The sequence below is a fragment of the Malus domestica genome, chromosome 15, assembly GCF_042453785.1.
Source record: "Malus domestica chromosome 15, GDT2T_hap1".
Lineage (NCBI taxonomy): Eukaryota > Viridiplantae > Streptophyta > Magnoliopsida > Rosales > Rosaceae > Malus > Malus domestica.
Genome location: NC_091675.1, coordinates 10105538 through 10123617, shown reverse-complemented (window position 1 = coordinate 10123617; position 18080 = coordinate 10105538). Strand labels below are relative to the sequence as shown.

The 18080-nt window shown below is 38.2% G+C and overlaps 2 protein-coding genes across 2 annotated transcripts; one reads left to right on the top strand and one right to left on the bottom strand.

Moving 5' to 3' along the window:
- Positions 1 to 1712: 1712 nt before the first annotated feature.
- On the top strand, positions 1713 to 5660 carry LOC103400280 (uncharacterized). Its single transcript, XM_008338932.4, has 5 exons — positions 1713 to 2175; positions 2274 to 2781; positions 3234 to 3435; positions 4319 to 4813; positions 5074 to 5660. Exons 1-5 carry the CDS (start codon positions 1803 to 1805, stop codon positions 5482 to 5484), a joined length of 1989 nt encoding a protein of 662 aa, XP_008337154.3. The 5' UTR covers positions 1713 to 1802; the 3' UTR covers positions 5485 to 5660.
- Positions 5661 to 6303: 643 nt separating this feature from the next.
- Positions 6304 to 8658, bottom strand: LOC103400281 (uncharacterized). Its single transcript, XM_008338933.4, has 2 exons — positions 7653 to 8658; positions 6304 to 6667 (listed from the first exon to the last, which is right to left on the bottom strand). Exon 1 carries the CDS (start codon positions 8558 to 8560, stop codon positions 7664 to 7666), a length of 897 nt encoding a protein of 298 aa, XP_008337155.3. The 5' UTR covers positions 8561 to 8658; the 3' UTR covers positions 6304 to 6667; positions 7653 to 7663.
- Between the last annotated feature and the right edge of the window lie 9422 nt (positions 8659 to 18080).

The window sequence follows — 18080 nt, the reverse complement described above, 5'->3', positions numbered from 1 at the left end:
ATAATTATTTAGCGAGGATTTTGTTACAAGTTTTGTGCATTCTTAAACAGAAATTAAAAGCAATAATTCAATGATATCACATCATATAGATTAAAGAGTTAATTATGAACTTAATTGATTAAATTACGAGCCACACAATTTAGTCGAAAGGTTGAGGTAGGTGGGAGTCTTTTTGGGATCATCTTAATTTCTTTTTTCTTCATAAACTATCCTAAATATATACATCATAATAGAAACCTAATACTAAAGGATTAATCATTTAATACTACGGTCTAGTGATATTTTTCTTTAATGTAAATAATATCGTTTGTTCAAAAAATAAAATACTAAAGGATTATGAGAGTTACAGAAACAGAGTAATAGAAAATTACAACTCCAAGAATAATAAGAGGAAGGAGGCATGCAAGCTCCATTTAATTAAATCTGATAAAAAATAAAACCGAAAACAAAACATATACAAGCGTCAAATCATATTCTCATTTTTAATATCAACCAATTCACATAACTCAAATGATATAATCTATGATCATCCTTATATTTAAATTCAAGAATTAAATTTAATTAAATAACATACTTGAAGAAGAATAAAGATTTCTGTCTCTAGTCAGAATCAAAATTTTCACCAGAGCATTGTCCAAAGTATTTCCCCTTGTGAAAGCATGCTCAATAATTCAAATAAAAAAGCAAAAGCTGTTTGGGCCGAGGCACTGTTTATTTTTTCTTTAAACGAAGGCCCAAAGTTGTTTAGGTTAGTAAGTGATTATTGACCCAACATAAAATGGCCGACATCATTTTTTTTAAACAAGGGATACTGCCAACATTAATAAGAGAGGGTGAACTTAATATCACAATAGACTAGTAATGATGTGGTTCGAATTCATCTTTGGCGAGAATGGAACCTAAGACCTCTCACTTATAAATGAAGAGGAATATCACTAAATCATAGTACTAAGTGGCAACCTTATTTTTTAGTTCAAACAGTTAGGTTGTTTTTTATTTCTAGAAAAAGTTGCAGACATATACTTAGGGCTGGTTTGGTATTGCTATGCTTTGAAAAAAAACTGCTGTGAGAATAAGCGGCTGTGAAATAAATCAGCAGAGTGTTTGGTAAACTTTTTTGTAAAAGTGCTTTTGAAAAAAAAAACAGTCTGATAGTGGGTCTTTTCATTAAAGGAGCACGGTAGCTCCGTGTGCTTTGTAAAAAGCCAGTTTTCCAAAGCTGCTTTTTTTTTCAAAAGCACTTTTACAAAAAAATTTATCAAACACTCTGCTGATTTATTTCACAGCCGCTTATTCTCACAGCAGTTTTTTTTTCAAAGAACAGCAATACCAAACCAGCCCTTAGTCACGTTAGAAGCTCTTTCATGCTGTTGAAATGAATTTAGTGTAAAATATTGTTTATAAATAAAAAATGAAAAGGTAAGCCGTGGTTTTGTATGGAACCAAAATGATGTCAGAGACTCGGATTTTACTTACTGTTGGCATGAGAGCCGCGTAAAATCCAATCCAAATGCGTTCAACCTTCCACAAAGACAGCGGCAGCAAGAAAAAGGCACAATATTTGAATCGAATTTAATAGGTCCCATTGGTTTAATGCAATGCGGGTGCCGCATTGTCTATCTACTTTGTCAATACAATTGCAAACCCACCGGAATATTCATAACTTCTTTATATTATATATATATATATATATATATATATATATGTATGTATGTATGTTTGTATGTATGACATGTTCCTTCCAACTCATTGTTCTTCTTGTTCATAAATTCTTCCTTTCGTTAATCTTTGCTAACTAACATATGGAATTTGAATATTTGGAGGAACCCATTTTAAGAGAAACCCAATACTCCCCTTCCCCAACAGCAATCATCAGCAGTACTGGTACGAGATCAGCTTCTCCTGATCATCAATCATCAGATTCATCACCTTATGACGACTGCAACCGCGGCGGAGAATCGTCATTCTGTGCAACACTTGAGATGGAGGAGGTGCCAAAGAGCGAGTCCGAGCAGCTAAGGCTGTCTTGGCTACGCTCTCAAGTCGTCGGTGCTGCTGCAGAATTCAGTTCTCCTTTCGGGAGACGAAGACTCATCTACGCCGATCACACTGCCTCCGGACGCTCTCTTCTCTACATCGAAAACTTCATCGTCAAAAATGTCCTTCCCTTTTACGGTACGTATATTAACTCTGTATTGTATCAAATGTTACGAGTAGTTGGTTAATCTCAAGAACAAATCTACTAAATGAACGTGTGTGTTGACATGTTAAAGGGAATACTCACACCTGTGACAGCTTCGTCGGAAACCGGACGACGAAAATGGTGGGAGAAGCAGTCAAGTACTTGAAGAAATGCTTAGGGGTTGGAGCGGATGATGCACTCTTGCTGTGCGGCCAAGGCACTACCTCAGCAATCAAAAGGCTCCAAGAAGTGATGGGCATTGCCGTGCCATCAACCCTAAGAGATAGAATGCTGGGCAGTGATTTAATAGGCATGGAAGAGAGGTGGTTGGTTTTCGTCGGCCCTTACGAGCACCACTCGAACCTCCTCTCGTGGCGGCAAAGCTTAGCTCAAGTGATCGAGATCGGTCTGGACGAGGATGGCTTGTTGGACATGGAGGCTCTTAGACTACAACTCGAGTCATACAAGTACTCCAACCGCCCGATTTTGGGTTCCTTCTCGGCTTGTAGCAATGTGACCGGAATTTATTCGGATACACGAGCAATCGCTCGACTTCTTCATCAATATGGCGGCTTTGCATGCTTTGATTTCGCAGCAAGGTAAACCGACTACACCCCACCACTCGTTTTCTTTCATCTTGTTTTTGCATACAAGCCATATCAGGAGAGATGAATCGATCGCAGAAGAACCTCAATGCCTTTGTTAAAAATATAAAGTCAAATGCAAGTAGAACCTTTGGACATTACAACTAAAAACTGCAAATTTTTTTTTTTTTATGATTTTTTATCAACTAGTTTGGTATACTGCTACTTGTTCTTATTTAATTAAATTAAACAAAAAATTGGTCAAATTAATTGAATTAATTTTGTTCTTAATTAATTAAATTGAAAATAAAAATTGGTTAAATTAAATTGAACAAAAAATTGGTCCAATTAATTAAATTAATTTTGTTCGTATACAAGCGATGTTGGTATACTGACACATGTCGTTATTTAATTAAACTGAATTTTCTCGTGTTAGTATTGATTCGGTGTGTGACAAATAAATACAGTGGGCCGTACGTGGAAATTAAGATGAGGAGTGGACAGATGGACGGGTACGATGGTATTTTCCTGAGCCCACACAAGTTTGTAGGTGGGCCCGGAACCCCAGGCATACTTGTGATGAGCAAGGCCCTGTATCAGCTCAGGTCTCTTCCCCCGTCAACTTGTGGAGGTGGGACTGTTGCTTACGTCAATGGCTTCAATCCTAAGGTATTCCCTAACCCGAGTTCCGATACCTGCCGGATCCTTTTTGTGAGGGTTTCAAAAATTTGTGAATCGTATTTGTTTATCGTACATCATACGATCAGAAATTATTTTAAATATTTTTATTTAAAAATAAACATAAACAATACTTGACAAAAACTAACCGCATAATGTACGATGAACGTACACGATTTGCGAATATTCAGGTTCCTCACCAAAATGATCCTGTTGGCCCTAATCCTAGTACTAATCTTGTGTTTTGCCAAAAGTAGGATTAATTGTCAATTAATCACGAAAATCATGTGATCTGGTTCTAGATTCATAGCATCTGACTTGGACATCTTGACACCACAAAAACAAAGCAATTCCTTCTGCTGCTTTATGATTGTTTAATTTTTCATTATGTCATTAATTTACAGATATGTCTTAATTAATGTTACTGATAATTGGAGCATTGATTCATGTAGCAACAGTCCTCCTAGGTAACACCGTTAGAATTTTCATCCAAAATAAAAGGTTAAAAGGAAAAACTAAGAACATGGGTTCGAACAGAGTTACCGAAAGAGATCATCGCTCCACATTGTAACAAGTTCAAGTCTTAATACTCACAGTCCAATTAGGTTAAAATTCAAAAACCAATATTCCAATTTTCTCTTAATATTACATTCATACATTATCAATGACAATCATTATTAACAAAAATTAAAAAAGAAATGTTGTGTTCAGGCATTTATTAAACCAATTCTATCATTTATGTGACCATTCAAACTAACGGGCATGGGATTTGAACTCGAGATTTTCTCTAACAGAGCGGTTTAATGGCAACTAACATCACATATGTTGTAGTTTTATCATATGTGCAAGTTCATATATTATGTGACAAATGCAGGACACAGTGTACTGCGAGGACATAGAAGAGAGGGAAAACGGCGGTACTCCTCAAATCATCCAAACAATTAGAGCAGCCTTGGCTTTCTGGGTGAAGGAATACATTGGTTATCAAATCATTGAAAAGCAAGAGCAACTCCATGTTAAAAGGGCACTAGAGAGGCTTCTCCCTAACCAAAACATATGGATTTTAGGAAATACGAGCGCCCAAAGACTAGCCATTTTGTCCTTCCTCGTTTATTCTACGACCAATTGCTCAAAGGCTGCCACAAAAACAGATATTGGCAGAGAGGGAGCTGACCAAGGGCTCTACATGTGGGGAGAGACAGGAAACAGCAGAGGCAAGCCCCTTCATGGGGGCTTCGTCGCAGCTCTACTCAATGATCTATTCGGTATTCAGGCTCGAGGTGGCTGCGATTGTGCTGCACCCTATGGTCACAATCTCCTCAAAATTGATAACACTCTTTCACATGCCTATAGATCTGCCATTCAGAAGGTAATTCCTAATCCCATTCATCTTCAACTTCTCCTACCACACTAAGTTTTCAATGCTCGGGTAATGTTCTCTTGCCAGACTTATGGCGACAGACTGTAAATCTAAATTGCACAGCCTGATGTATGGTCAAAATACCCAATTCGGCAAACATAAGATTTACTTATGATGTCATACAGTCCGAAACGAAACATTTTCTTACAATGTTCAACGTTTAACACACAGTTTAAGATTACTATGGGTTCTAAGAAAATTATGTACAGGGCTATCTCGGAGTGAAACCAGGGTGGACTAGAATCAGCTTTCCCTACTACATGTCAAACGATGAACTGGAGTCCATTTTAGCTGCGCTGGAGTTCATAGCTATGTATGGTCAACGTTTTCTTCCTTTATATAACTTCAGTTTGAGAAGTGGAAGTTGGACTTACAAGAAGAAGGCACTTCAAGACCTAATAGGGAAGACCAACTTCAACTTCGATGTCGATAGTTTGCCCACCCATGGGGACAATGCTACACAGGGAAAGTCATCTAAAGACGGAAACAATAAGCTGCTCACTAAATTTTCCTTATATCTAGAAACCGCTACAAACATTGCTAATTGCTTGCCCAAGTTTCCTCCTCAGCATAGGCTTCTGGAAGACATAGACATCAACATGTTTTACTTCAGAGTCTAACAACAATTCTTTCATATGTTTGTTAATTTTTATGATACGTACGGTTTCTTTGTCATAAAAAATGTGAACTTCATATCTATTTAGCTAAGTTACATTGATAGACCTTGAATTATGACCACTACTGTATTTGATCCGTACAATCTAAAGTTGTGTTCATCCAGAAAATTTTATCCCAATGTCCGAAGAGAGTAAAAATTCTGACTTCTATTAACTTTACTAATGTGGTCACTTGCTAACCCCATAATCAGAATTAGGGCACCTCATCACATACTATTATATTTACCCACCACTCTTATCCACTTACACGTTCCTACTTATTTCAGGCTATTTTCTCGATAACCCCCTCCTAGTCCTACCCGTTCTCATCAACGACTCTTCCCCCATTTTCCCCTTTGGATGGTTCCAATGTCACATGTTCTTTAGTAAAAATAAGAAGGAAAGTTTGTAATACCTACTCATGGAACTTCCAGGTTTCAAAATGTCATCCACTTACTAAATCACACTTGAAACAAAACCACAAAGCCAAACCAGCGAACACACCTCATTACGATTGAAGTGAACCACGCAGGCCTATCCTAACCACCTAATCTTTACAATACTAAATTTGTCAACTTGCAGGTTAATGAGCAATAACATGTCATCATGTTTGGAATACCCACATCCACATGATTGTACCACAATATTTTAGAGTCGTTGTAGCACATAGAGTGAGAGTTCAAATATTATGGCCCCAGTTTTCCTCTCATTTCAGTCCATTTTCATACTTCTAGTCCTAGTTTTTAAGAAACGGATCCCACATTTTAAAGATCCTTAAAAACCTTTACTAACAGAAAGAAGAGAATTTGATACCCACATGATGGCATAAGTAGTTTACAAATAGTGAGGTCTACAAGAAGATAAATACATATAACTGAAACCTCGCCCAATCACAACTATCATTTAAAAATGGTGAGGTTTACTAAAACAAAATTGAAAACTAAAAAACTCAATTCAGTGATCCCTCACCAATTCATAATTACAATTGGCAAGGAAAGTTATATAAAACCCCATAACATATTTTCCGATGATTCAAGAAAAAGTTAAATGGGTACCTTTGAAGAAAATCATATTTTTGAAGGAATAGACGGTGGCCAATTTTGGTAATCCTTCATAGAGAGGAAGGGTCAAGCTGCCATGAACATCCCTAGAAAGAGAGATAAAGAGTTAGTGAGAGAAAGTAAGATGAGGGAAGGAGATAGCTATGAAAATTTAGCCAATCCAGTGCAGCAAAGAGACAAAAATAAGAAAAATGAAAAAGAAAGAACTTCTCTGATGGGTTCTTTTTGTATTCTTTTGCCAAACATGGCCATTTTCCTAAACAGCTCTCATGGGTTTTCATTTTCATTCGGTTTACGTTCTTCAAGTTGTAAACTAGTTACAATTGTTGGACTGATTATGGCTGCAATCAGTCCACCCCCAGAGACATCGGGTGAGCAAGCATACGTTTTTCTTCATCTTCCTTTTTCCATATTTTTTTTTTAAATTACTGTGCATCCACAGGCTCAAGAGTCATCTCAAGAGTCATGGTACTAGAAATAATAAGTATACTCATGATATTTCAAATCTCAGGATAAACGAAATAAAAAATTATAAAATAACCCCCTTCTGCTTTAGTCTCATGTCAATTTGTTCCCAAAACTATGATTTAACCATTGTCACCCTTAAACTATGAACTAGAATCAAGTCAATCTTCCTTCCAAAAAACACAATGCATAAGAAATTTTAAACCGCTGCACCATCACCCTTAGGCTTAAACTAGTGTCAATTCAATCTGCCTTCCAAAAACATGATGAGAAATTTTAAACCACTGTTCGGATGCTTGTAAGTTTCAAATGATGTCATCCTTGAATTCCCTATTGCAATAACACAAAAGCAAACTTAATTTTCGTTTTGATTCCGGGGCGAGCCAAGGATGGCTCATCCTTCCTAGACATTTATACGTTCAAAACACCAAAACGATCCAATTCAAGGCAACGGTTGGCATACATTGGCTAGAAAACTCCAAAAAGATGTATGATTCACTGATAATATCTTAGCATAGTATCACTACACACAAAGTATAAGGAGATTACAAGCGACGTCGAAATGAAGAAACAAAACACAAAACAGTCAGAGGTGGCAAGACACACCTTTTTGTTGTTTATGCAAGATAGAAGATATCATCAGTCATAAGAAGAATGTAGTGCAAAATCCTCAAAGGGGCATTCCTAAAATCCAGTGGGGGCAGCCTCAACTCCCGAATCCTACACTCCCCACCCGCGCAAGCTCTAACCCTGTTTGTATCCACCTTTCTAAATAGATACACCGGTCTGCCACCGAAAACTCTCCTCTCCCTCGAATCCGTTGCTGGGTTTTCCTTGGTCTTGAAAAGGGTCCATCCCAGTCCCGCCAAAGCCCGGGAAAACCCTTCCATTGTATCAATTCTGTCACCAGTGAGCCGCGAAAACAGCGACATTGAGCTGCAATTCCAATTGCTTTGACTGCCAACGTTATTTGCCTCACTGGGTTTGCAATCGGAGCGCACAAAAACCAGCTTGAAAAGGCCTTTGGAGAGCTTGACAAATGCGCGAAGATGGGAAATTGGGGCGGCGGAGAGACAGGGGAAGGGGAGGGGAACCGCGTCGTCGGGTAAAGACGTTGACGACAGCGACGATGAGGACCACGACGATGGAAATGAGGACGGCGATGCTGTAGAGGGAGATGAGGAGGAGGACGGCGGCGGAGGCGGGAAGGAGAGAATGATGTGGGAGAGAGATGGGGTTGGATGCAAGTCCATGCCCATGTCTCTGGCTATGGTGGCAAGTCTGTAAGTGTCAGTGACAATCTCTTTGGTTGGGAGGAATAGGAGAAATGGGGTTCTCGATTTGCTGCTGCTTCTGCTTCTTCCTCCGCCGCCCGTTTGTTTTTGACTGCCATTGTCGTCGTCGTCGTCGTCGTCGTCGTCGTCGTCGTCGTCGTGATGTTGGGGAAGAAGGAGAGGGTTGTTGTTGATGGTTTCTCCAAACACAAGAGAGCGCACCAGCTTTAGTGGCAGCATCTTGCCTTTACCTTTTCTCTCACTCTTTCCGTCTTAACTCCTTATCTTCCACAAACCGGGTTACTTTTTACCACGGCAAATTTAGTAATTTGTAAACGTCTATGTGCATTATAACTAATTTCCACACCACCTTATAAAAGACGGACTAAGATTCTCTCTTCTCTAAGGTATATGCAGAGGGACGGAACTGGATAGGACGGAACGAAGAGACTGCAAAGATGCTATCGGATGGAAATAATGAGGAAGAAGAAAGAGGCGGAGAAGTTATAATTTTGTGTTCCACGGATATGAAACGAGTCATTCTAGGGAGTGAGGCGGAACTAAAATTCACCCAAAATTCGACCCGTGAAACAACGCACTCCACCCGTTTTAGGTGCACCAAACGTGGGACAGAACGCCTCATTCCACTCCATTTCGTCCCGTCCCATATACCAAACAGTACCTAAATTCTCTCATCTTCAGTCCCTCCTCTCTCACTTTTCTCTTCTTCTTTTTTTCCCTATAAAAATATCAGTACAAAATGTTAAAGAAAATAAATTTGGAGAAGAGATCTTACTTCATAAATGACAAATCAATATAAGGTGGTTGGATCGGCCTAGTAAGGTTTTTTTTTTTTTTTTTTTTTTCGATTGAATAAAGGAGAATTTGTAAAACTCTCATAGCAACCTAATTTCTCCTTTCTCCATCCCAACACACATGAACGTATCTGGAAGGGATTTGAAATCAAAGTTGGGGTACCATACAATTTATGTCAAGAATCTAAAGCGTTCGCCACAAAGATGAAAAACATGATGGAATGAGACCTGATTGTTCACTTACAAAGAATGGGAATGCAAAGTAGGGGATATCATACAAATGTTTGACAAATTCTTAGTTTACTAAAAAACACAAGAAATGAATAAATAAGTAGGTTTCATATTGAGAACAAGTGTTTCCCTTCCAATTTTAACTTTTCATCCGACGGTTTTGAACTCTAATCATTGAACGGTCTCGATTGCATGGCCGATGATATAAAATCGGGTACAAATAGGGATGGGCAACGGTTATGGCGGATGGGTAACTGCGGTTATTTACCCATAACCGTTTATACTCATACCCGCATAACCGTTTACCCGTTGGGTAATTACCTAAACGGTTATATCCATACCCATAACCGTTTATAAACGGTTAACCATACTCATAACCGCATACCATTTAACCGTACCCGTTTAATACCCGTTTACCCATTTATCCTTTTTAACCGGTTTATCTTTTTTTTTACTATTACCCTTTTCACCCGTCTATATGTTTTTTAACAACTTGAAAATTAAAAAAAATTGTCATAATTTCTTTTTTTTTTGACAATTAAACACTGTTATAGGTACATTCATCATACATTTTCATATTTTAATTTTTTAAGTCCTTATATCATTCCAATAATTGAAATAATAGTTTACAAACAATAGTTTTAACTGTTGCCAATTAAGGTAAATATAATATTGCTAAGTATTATTAGGTTACAAAAATTGTTTAGAAGACATTTCTGTCAAAGCATTTCTGTCAATTTCCGGTTTCCCACAAGGAATTTAAATTAATTTGGCCAATTCTTTGATGATGAGAATCATCATTCCTGTAGCAATGTTATTGAGAGAATGACCGATGAATTCCTTGCTAATTTATTGGGTGCTAAGTATTATTGGATCGAGAACATGATTTGTGTTAGTTTTACATATATAAAATAAATGGGTAAATGGTTACCCGTTTATAACTGCGGTTAATACCCATAACCACCCATTTAAATTTCGCGGGTAAACGATTATACCTATAACTGTAATCGCTTAATTTAAATGGGCGGGTAATCGCGGTTACCCATAACCAATGGGTATTTGCCCATCCTTAGATACAAACAGGCACCAATCAAGAGTCATGTTTAGGAATGACTCTTAACAGTAGCAGTGGTCATGGCTATGTATGAGTCATGATTGTAAGAACCTTTATCTCTTAAAGATCTAATCGAATATTGCCTAATCAGGCATTTCTGGGTTGATCTCATTTGTGAGCCCTTCTAGGCTTGCAAAGTCTTCTTTGGCCCAATTAGCCCACCAACTATGCTTAAGTGGGAGTGGTCCATCGTATCGATTTACATGAGTCCATCACATGAGGTGTGGTGTGCACACTGGCAGTTATCACCTCTACTAGGCGTGACTAGCGGGAGACATCTCATCTCGCATTTAATACTCAACCCACATAGAGTGTTAAGTATTGGTGAAACCTTAGGCGTAATCTCTCCGACTAGGTCCACTTTGGTACACATAAGGTCATGTCCAACTGAAGGGTCCAGATGGTCGAAAATAACCCGAAAACAGTCTCCAACCGAGGGCTAGTGGGCCTCACTGGACAAAAAATGGCCAAAGGGCCAACCGGGCAGCCCAAATGATCCAGCCAGCCAGCGCCAGGCTGAGCTCCATTTTGAATCCCCAACGGCTAGATGACGTCAGTTACCGTTGGTTTTTGAATTTTTTTTGGGCCTGAAAAAAAATCTCATTTTTTCCTTTAAATACCTAAATCTTTCATTCATCATACCTCACAAATTTTTCACCATTCCTACACCATTTCAATTCTCATATTTTCTTACCTCTTCCAAAAATATTTCCTTCAATTTTTTTCAATAATTTTCAAATGGCCTTTTCTACAATGAAAGGTAGGGCTTGGATCCGAAATGAAGATAAAGCCATTTGCAGGGCTTATAGATAGGTGTCGGAAGATAGTGTGAGGGGGAGTTCTCAAACAAATGAAGGTGTTTGGACTTGTGTGTCCAAAAAATACTTAAAGTTCTACAAAAGCACCACTCCACCGAATAACCGAAACCACGAGAATTGTTCTTCAAGATGGAAGAAACGTCTTCAGCCAAGTTTGAACAAATGGCATCAAGCACTGTTAGCAACTATAAGTAGACATGAAAGTGGCGCTAATTACTACAACGAAATAAGTGTTTCCACAATTTATTTTAAATATTTAATTATATTACATTTAATTTCATAAATTAATTTCCTTTAATTTTTGTAATTATATTACATTTAATTTCATAAATTAATTTCCTTAATTTTTGTAATTATATTTTCTAGGTACGCCAAGCAGAGGAATTGTATATGGAAGGCAGCTCGAAACCCTTTCAGTTTCACGGTTGTTGGGAAATTTGTAAAGGGTGAGTGTTATTTGAAGATCCACCTCAACATAGAGTAGGTCCTACGCCGGTGTTCGGAACTGCATCATCAGCTGTAGATATGGATGAAGATGGATCTCTTACCATTCAACAAATAAGGGTAGAAAATCCGTCTTCGGGTGAAGGTTCCATAACTAGGGTTATGGGACGAAACAAGGCCTGAAGGTTGAAGGAAAAAGGCAAGGCGAATGATGATTATGCCGCTCAACAAGAAGTGGTGGCCTCATTGCGATTAATGGTGGAGCAAAATGCCATTGTCGCAGAAGAAATGAACCGTAGGCATGAAGAACGGGCCAAACAAATACAAGAAGAGATGGATGATAAGAATGAACATTTCGAATTACACTCCAACGAGTAAGGCCTATTTTGATAGGAAAAAAAAAGACATTAGGACCCAACGATAGTTGTTTACCTCTGACTATACTCTTACAATGTCGGATGATGAAGATGATGTTGATTATGGATATTAAATCTAAGTTGTTGTAGTTTTTAAATTTAAGTTAATGTAGTTTTAAAATTTAATTTGTAGTTTTTAAATTTAAATAATAAATTATGTTTGGCCTTATGACCCTTTAGCCCTCGGTTGGAGACAGTTTTTTGTGACAGGGCTAAAACGAGCCTGTAGACATCGAAATTTCGGTAAATAAATGTTGACCGATAAATCAAAGTGTCAATGCTCATGTATTACATAAACTTTACACGTAGCGTGTGTCTAAACAAAAAATCGAAATAAGTTGGAAAAGTCATCAAACAGGACACGTGTCAACACCTGGCAGAAACGACTTATTTCATCTGGAATATTATATTCAAAATTAGGCCTTGGAAATTTCTATAAATAGAAGGCTAATTCATTCATTTGAGGGGGAACCAAAATCATTAGGCAAAATTCTTGAAGCTCTGAAGCTCTGAAACTCCGAAGCTCTCAAGCATCCAGGTTCCCGAAGAATCAAGAAAGCGTTCTTCGTTCTTCGTTCATCATTCTTCCAAGATCAAGCCCCGACGGCCCTTGGATTAACAATCATCCACCAATTCAAGATCAAGCCCCGACGGCCCTTGAAGAAAGTGTTCTTCGTTCTTTGTTCATCATTATTCCAAGATCAAGCCCCAACGGCCCTTTGGATCAACAATCAGGATACAAATTCAAGATCAAGCCCCGACGGCCTTTGAAGAAAGTGTTCTTCGTTCTTCGTTCATCGTTCTTCCAAGATCAAGCCCCAACGGCCCCTTGGATCAACAATCAGGATACCAATTCAAGATCAAGCCCCGACGACCCTTGAAGAAAGTGTTCTTCGTTCTTCGTTCATCGTTCTTCCAAGATCAAGCCCCAACGGCCCTTTGGATCAACAATCAGGATACCAATTCAAGATCAAGCCCCCACGGCCCTTGGATCAACAATCACCAACTCAAGATCAAGCCCCGACGGCTCTTGAAGAAAGCGTTCTTCGTTCTTCATTCATCGTTCTTCCAAGATCAAGCCCCGACGACCCTTGGATCAACAACATCAACAAATCCACACATCCAACGGTTCTTCAAAATCAAGCCCAAAAGCCCTTGAAGATCCGTTCATCACCGTTATTCAAGATCAAGCCTTAACGGCCCTTGAAGAAACACTCATCCTCAAGATCAAGCCCCAACGGCTCCTTGAAGATTCGCTCAAATCCACCTTCAAAGATCAAGTCCACGACCCTTCGAAGAAACTTTCAACAGTTCATCCAAGATCAAGCCTCGACGGCCCTTGGATTAATGAAACATCCACAAATTAATACCTTACGGAGATCGAATCAGATGATCAAAATAGAGAGAGATTGTAACCCAAAATCATCAAATACAAATATTTGTTTGTGCACGTTGTTCTTGTCTCTTTCGTTTCAGGAATTTTCCGTGTTCACAGAGCCCTATGGCCCTTTAGCCATCAGTTAAAGATGGTAAGAAATATGACCCTACACTGTTCATTAAAATATTAATTTATTGGAGGGCCAGAGGGCTAAAACGAGTCATCAGGGCCTCATTCGGTTGGAGATGACAAAAGCTCGTTGATGTCAAGTTAGACTTAACTTTAAGAAAATGAATCTCAAATTATGAGATTCTTAGCCAAGGAACGGTTAGTTTCACATGGAAATGAACATGCCTTTCATAAAGTTTGGCATGGGCTTGAAAATGATTCGTTAGGGCATACGTGATGCTCTCTAAGTGGTTGGTCTGACTCCATGTTTCCTACCCATTTAGCAAATGACGGTTGACTATGTGAGACGCGATGAGGGCAATATTAACCCTAAAAACTGTTTAGTCTATAAGGCGCGCATGCCAAACAACTAATAAACTAACTACATTCTTCGTTGAATGTGGGGCATGCCATCATCCTTTTAAAATCAATAACATTTCTTCAGCATACATCATGTCTTTTCACCTTTGTAGTCATGTGAGGCTGTGCATAGTAAGTACTATAGCTCTAATCATGGCTACTAATTAAATAAGATTAAGAACCAAAAACCAGAAAGAATAGTAGGTTCTAAGTAAATTGCTCGGGGAGTGCATAAGTGTTGTGGCATTGGGTGTGATGACTTCTAAATCTTACGATTGCGGCCAATGAAAGAACATGTCTCAGCCTTCGAATTCTAAAGCCTGAAGATAAGGCTACTAGCTACTATGAAGTTCAATATTAGATTCAGCTTTCAATGTGCCGAATACTAAGCAATTTGGTAACACCTCACTCATCGAAAAGCTAATGAAGTGACCTCTTCCAATAGAGATTCAGAGATTTTCCTTGTTGATCGAGACTTAGATAGATAATCAGTCAGTCTCAAAGTAGTGCTATTTATCCAAATTGAAAGTGCTCATCAGTAGCCTTATTTTACGGTTCCAGTGCTGTTTATCTAAACTGAATGTCGCTGGTTGAGCAAAAGTTTGCGCACATCAAATTTGTGTGTTGATTTGAAAAGAATCTTCCACATAGTTGATGCTTCTGTATCTATTATATATAAAGTGAGAAGAAAAGGTGAATAGTGTTTTAGTGTCACCAAGCTTCAACAAAAATAATTGGACAAAAATGCCCCCAAAACAAAAAACTTCAAAGGCATCCCAAAATAATGCATCAAATAAGGCAGGGGCATTTTCATCATTTTAAAAGTATTTTTTTAATAATTAAATTGTGTGTGTGTGTGTGTTTGTGTTTTTTCATTTTTTTCATTTTTATTTTTTTTATAATTAGTACCTCATAATAGGCTCGCAATAATGTGATTCAATTTCTCTATTTTTAAACATGTTCAAAAAGTCCTAAGAGACATGTAATGCCGGTTATAAAAAAGGTCATTCGCACGCGGATAATAATGTGATTAAATTAGTTACTAAGTGATTGTTTTTTTTTTTACACATTCAAAACATCTTAAGAGGCGTGTAATACTGGTTATAAAAAAGGTCATTCACACACGGATAATAATGTGATTAAATTAGTTGTCAAATGATTTTTTTTTTAACAAACGATATTATCTACACTAAGGGGGATGGGGTAGGCTTAGCCTCACAATGGACTATCAATAATGTAATTCAACCAATTGTTTATTAAATGTTATTTTCTCTATTTTAAACACGTTCAAAACATCTTAAGAGACATGTAATGCCAGTTATAAAAAAAAGTATTTTGCACACGAATAATAATGTGATTAAATTAGTTGTCAAATGATTTTTTTTTTAACAAACAATATTATCTACACTAAGGGAGAGGGGTGGATTTAGCCTCACAATGGGCTAGCAATAATGTGATTCAATCAGTTGTTTATTAAATATTATTTTCTCTATTTTTAAACACGTTCAAAATATCCTAAGAGGCGTGTAATGCCTGTTTTAAAAAAGCTCTTTCGCACGCGGATAATAATGTGATTAAATTAGTTGTCAAATGATTGTTTTTTTTTAACAAACAATATTATCTACACTAAGGTGGAGGGGGTAGGCTAGCAATAATGTGATTCAGTCAATTGTTTATTAAATGCTGGTTATAAAAAAGGTCTTTCGCACACAGATAATAATGTGATTTTAAATTAGTTGTCAAATGATTTTTTTTTAACAAACGATATTATCTACACTAAGGGGAAGGGGGTGGGCTTAGCCTCACAATAGGCTAGCAATAATGTGATTCAATCAATTGTTTATTAAATATTATTTTCTCTATTCTTAATGTAAATTCTATCAAGACCGATTTTATTATGTGAATTCAGCTGCTTTAATTGATTTATGAGATGTTTCTTCTAGTATGATATAAGATTATTCATTTACTTCAAATATTTGACTTTCCTTTTGTCAATTTATGCATATAAATATATTTAAAATGTGTAAATCGCGCTTAGCACGCCGTGATTCAAAAAATACCTTCTACACGTGCGTGAGCGCGTGCATGAATGCTAGTTTATAGAAATTGAGTTACTCAAGCTTCAGTTGAATCTTACCAAAACCGGAACTCTGAACCCAATCTATTCCATGGGTCTAATCACATCAGATTTTCTTTTGCATTTCATTTCATCTTTATCCCATCATCATAGGATTAGGATCATATCTTAAGCAAAGGGTGAGGATCCTCTTGACCAAGCCCATCAGGCCGTTGAAATTTTATCCAACAGCTATGTTGATGCACAAAATCGGAGGTATTGGAACAACGTAAATTCGACCGTGAATCTGCAAGTAATGTAAATGACACAAGATGTATCGTGGTTCACCCCAAGGTTTGGGCTACGTCCACACTGATATTGTATTTATCTGAGGGGGAGAGATAGAGCATCTGTAATGAATCTGAGAGGCTCTAAGAGTGAGAGCTTGAGGGGGTGAGGAGCCTTAGGAATTGGCCTCCCTTAATTGTGAGGGTGAAGAGTCCTTTTATAGAATAAGGGCTTCTCACTTATTACATATTTGCCAATTCCTTTATTACATAATTACATTTAAGTCCCCCGAGTATTTGTACGAGATCTAAATACAGAGGCCCTAAGTATAGTATAAACAGTAGTCCCTCAAGTCTTCAGTCAAAAGAGTCTTTTGCTGGAGACTTGAAATTCAGTCCATGTGTGGGCCAAAGTAACTAGATGTCGTTTAGAACTGATACTCGATATGAGGCGGTGCCTAATTTGAAATGATGCTCAACCAGAAGTAGCACATGTTGCGAGGTTGCTCTGCTTGTGGCTTATGTTGCCTTGGTTGGCTTGGCTTGTGGCGTTGGAGGTGAGGAAGTCCCTTTTATAGGGTAAGGGTTCGCTCCTCAATACATAAATGATGGGCTAGAGTCGATGTTGGTGGTAAGACGGTTGCTCAGTAGGCGGCGATGCTCTCTAATGATGGTGAGGGGAGTCCCTTTTATAGAATAAGGGCTCGTTCCTCAGTACATAAATAATGGGCTAGAGTCGATGCTCGTGGCAATGCGGTTGCTCAGTAGGCGGCGATGCTCTCTAATGATGGTAAGGGAGTCCCTTTTATAGAATAAGGGCTCACTCCTCAATACATAAGTGATAGGTTATGAGTGATTCTCGCAGCGAGGCCGTTGCTCAGCAGGCGGCGATGCTCTCTAATGAAGGTGAAGGGAGTCCCTTTTATAGAATAAGGGCTCGCTCCTCAATACATAAGTGATGGGCTAAGAGTGATGCTCGCGGTGAGATGGTTGCTCAGCTGGCGGCGATACTCTCTAATGAAGGTAAGGGAGTCCCTTTTATAGAATAATGGTTCGCTCCTCAATACATAAGTGATGGATGCTCTCTAATGAAAGTGGGGAAGTCCCTTTTATAGAATAAGGGCTCGCTCCTCAGTACATAAACAATGGGCTAAGTCCCCCAAGTATTTTTTATGAGGCCCAGTTGAGGCCCAATATATGGTACATAATGTAGTCCCCCAAGTCCTCGGTCAATAGAGTATGTTGGTTGGAGACTTCAAATTAAATCCGTGTATGGGCCGAAGTGGCGGTTGTTCGGAGGTGGTATTTGTATACCTTGCACTGAAACTTTGTAGGTGAAGCTTTGCAAGTGAAACTTTGAAGCTGGAGCTCTGTAAATGAAACTTTTGAAGCTGGAGCTTTTTGTAAATGAACCATTTGAAGCTAGAACTTTGTAAATGAAGCTTTTGAAGTTGGAGCTCTGTAAATGAAGCTTTGAAGTTGGAGCTCTATAAATTAAGCTTTTGAAGCTAGAGCTTTGTAAATGAAGCTTTTGAAGCTGATTGACATGAGTGATGCTCATGAATGTTTATGTTGATTGACATGAGTGATGCTCATGAATGTTGACATGAGTGATGCTTATGAATGTTGACATGAGTGATGCTTATGAATGTTGACGTGAGTGGTGCTCATGA

Excerpts from the sequence above, each read along its gene's own strand:
- LOC103400280 (XM_008338932.4), top strand. The coding sequence starts at position 1,803 with ATGGAATTTGAATATTTGGAGGAACCCATTTTAAGAGAAACCCAATAC. Across the intron at positions 3,436-4,318 it reads TCAATGGCTTCAATCCTAAG|GACACAGTGTACTGCGAGGA; the intron begins GTATTCCCTAAC and ends TGACAAATGCAG. Across the intron at positions 4,814-5,073 it reads ATAGATCTGCCATTCAGAAG|GGCTATCTCGGAGTGAAACC; the intron begins GTAATTCCTAAT and ends AATTATGTACAG.
- LOC103400281 (XM_008338933.4), bottom strand. The coding sequence starts at position 8,560 with ATGCTGCCACTAAAGCTGGTGCGCTCTCTTGTGTTTGGAGAAACCATC.